This window comes from Montipora foliosa, unplaced genomic scaffold, assembly GCF_036669935.1.
Source record: "Montipora foliosa isolate CH-2021 unplaced genomic scaffold, ASM3666993v2 scaffold_263, whole genome shotgun sequence".
NCBI classification, from domain to species: Eukaryota; Metazoa; Cnidaria; class Anthozoa; order Scleractinia; family Acroporidae; genus Montipora; species Montipora foliosa.
Window position 1 is genome coordinate 266,176 of NW_027179565.1, and position 2,500 is coordinate 268,675.

General features: G+C 38.3%; 1 protein-coding gene across 1 annotated transcript in view; it reads right to left on the minus strand.

Moving 5' to 3' along the window:
- Window positions 1-2,500, minus strand: part of LOC137986676 (sortilin-related receptor-like) — a gene marked incomplete at its 5' end in the record, with an annotated part of 52,188 nt that overhangs the window by 25,753 nt on the left and 23,935 nt on the right. The window contains 1 exon segment of the mRNA XM_068833618.1: window positions 1,697-1,886. Coding sequence (XP_068689719.1) covers window positions 1,697-1,886 — 190 coding nt within the window.

Genomic DNA, 2,500 nt, shown 5'->3' on the forward strand with positions numbered 1-2,500 from the left:
ATGCCTAAATAGAGATGTGCTATACAAATTCCACACGCAATGATATGGGATAAATAACACAGCCGTATGGTTGAAACAATAATATCACTTAATGGTTACCATTAACACTGAGTTCAGATATAAATGTAATATAGCTCAACTTATTAAACCAGTGGGTAATTAACCACGTACATGTAGTCAGAACCTTCCTCCTTAAACCTCGACCTACAATAAGCGACAAAACTAGTTGACACACTGAACTGGGAAGACAACAATTAGGGAAAAATCACCTTAACGTCACATTTTCCACTTGCACTTCCCCCTCCCCCCCCCCCCCCCCCTTCAAGGTTGGTAACGGAAAAAGGAAGAGTTGGCGATAAGAAAACAACATTGATCGGGGGAGGGGGGGGGGGGAGGCGGGTTAGATGGAAAGACTTTAGGGGAGGGATTTGTCCGATATTCCTTAAAAGGGAAAGTGTCTCAACCCTTCAACCCTTTTGCCGCTTATTGTACATGCTTCTGCTCAAAAGACTCTACAATCCATTTTTTTACATCATATTAATTTAAACTTCCTCTTTTCTCTCTCCATTTTCTTATTTCAAGCGTCATATCATGCTTTTTTGATGTTCAAAGTACGGAACAACCTCTGCCCTCAGAGCATCATAGATCTATTTTCATTGAAAAGATCTACTTATAACCTTGGAGGTGCAAACTTTGACACTTTCAGGTTCAATACTATCACCGATGGGAAGCATTCACTATTAAAGATTTCTTGGGGCCCAAACTATGGAACCAAATTCCTGCTAACCCCAGAAACTTATTATCTCTGCGCTTGTATTTGAGAAAGGAATTGGTCTTATCAATCTTTCCAAGATGGAGCAAGAATGTAAGAACTGCCTCTTATGTAGCAACAGTACTGACCGTGAACCGTGAATTTTATTTATATATTTCTGATTGAAATTGTTTGTTTCACATTACTCTTACAATTGGAATGTGCTTTTTATTACTTTTTATTGATTTCTTGAAGTGTTTCACTTTTAAATGCATTTTAAAAAATCCATTTCTAGGATTTTTACTGATGTAAATAATGCACTCTGTTAAATTACATTGTAATTATAGTTAAGTAAGAACTTTGTAACTTTAGTGTACCCAATTAGAAGAGGAATCTTCCTCGGCTATTAATCTTTGACGCTGAAATAAAGTTTTGTTGTTGCTGCTGTTGTTGTTTTTGTGTCTGCCTGTCTTTTATCTTTATATTTGTGCCTTTCTGAATCGATTTTTTTCCTTTATTAATTATTTCGCCTCCTAGCTAGATTAGCTTTTCAGTTATTTTCTATGGGAATTGTACCTTACTTAAGTCGTATCATTATTTATTTCAGGGTTCTCTATTTACAGTGCGACGCACCTCACTGAGGCCACCTAACAAAGTTTTTTTTAGAAATTATGAGCCTATCAGGGTGTGTGAATTTCATTGGCAGTCACGCCTCCTTGCAAAGTTCGTACGGTTGTAATTTGAACACCGTTGCATGGGTTGCTGAGTTGGCGTATTTACAGGTAGGTTGTCTAATGTGAAAGTTTGTTGGGTGGCCACGGTAATGGGGGGTTGCACTGTAAGTGTGGTACAAATGAACAATTTTTGTTGTTGTTGCAGTACATCCACCATAAATAGGTGCCAATGTTAACCTCCCTCCAAGCATGTAAATGATGTTAAATATACCTGTTTGCACATCCTGGTGAAAAATCTTGACATCCATTAGACCACGTACATGAGACTTGATAGTTTGTCGACTCCCACCATTATTTTTGTTTGCCTTTTGTATGGACTGTGTTGACCAGTCATCCCAGTACATGGACTCTTCATAAATAGATATTGAATATGGGTGTGGTAGGCCTCTGCTGGTTATTGTCTATGAAAAAATATGTAATTATTGACTGAGTGGGAGGGCCGGACGGGAAAATATTTTGGCAAATAGTTTCCCATCCGGCCCTAAACTCAGTCAATAAGCATTTTATCATATGGGCTCTTTACACTATTCATGAGCACTCAGAAGATGAAGAAACACAAATCTGCACAGAAAATTTATCTAATATGTCGCTTGCATTTGCTTTTCTGGCTGTAAATTACTTGGATGTTTAAAAGCAACGAAATCCCTTAAAATTGCATTGCACGGAGCGGTACGTGTTCCTAGTAGGGCCGTACGGCTTTTCCCCGCCCTATTCGCGCTAATGCTTTCGCTAAAAACGGGCAGTCAAAACTTGTACTCGTTCTCAAATCTAAAGGTCCCTATCGTTGAAAGGGCGGCTACACGCTTTACACGCTTCAACATTTGTTGTATGTTGGACAAAATGTTTGATCGAAGTCAAAACATTCTTCCCACAAAAAATGTCGAACAAACGTCATCAAACATGCATGCTACACATTGATCCAACAAATGTTTTGTAACGATGTTTGAAGGAGTAGCCGGGGTTTAATACCAGTGCAAAATTATACATCAAAATTCTGGATTATGATTGGAAAATT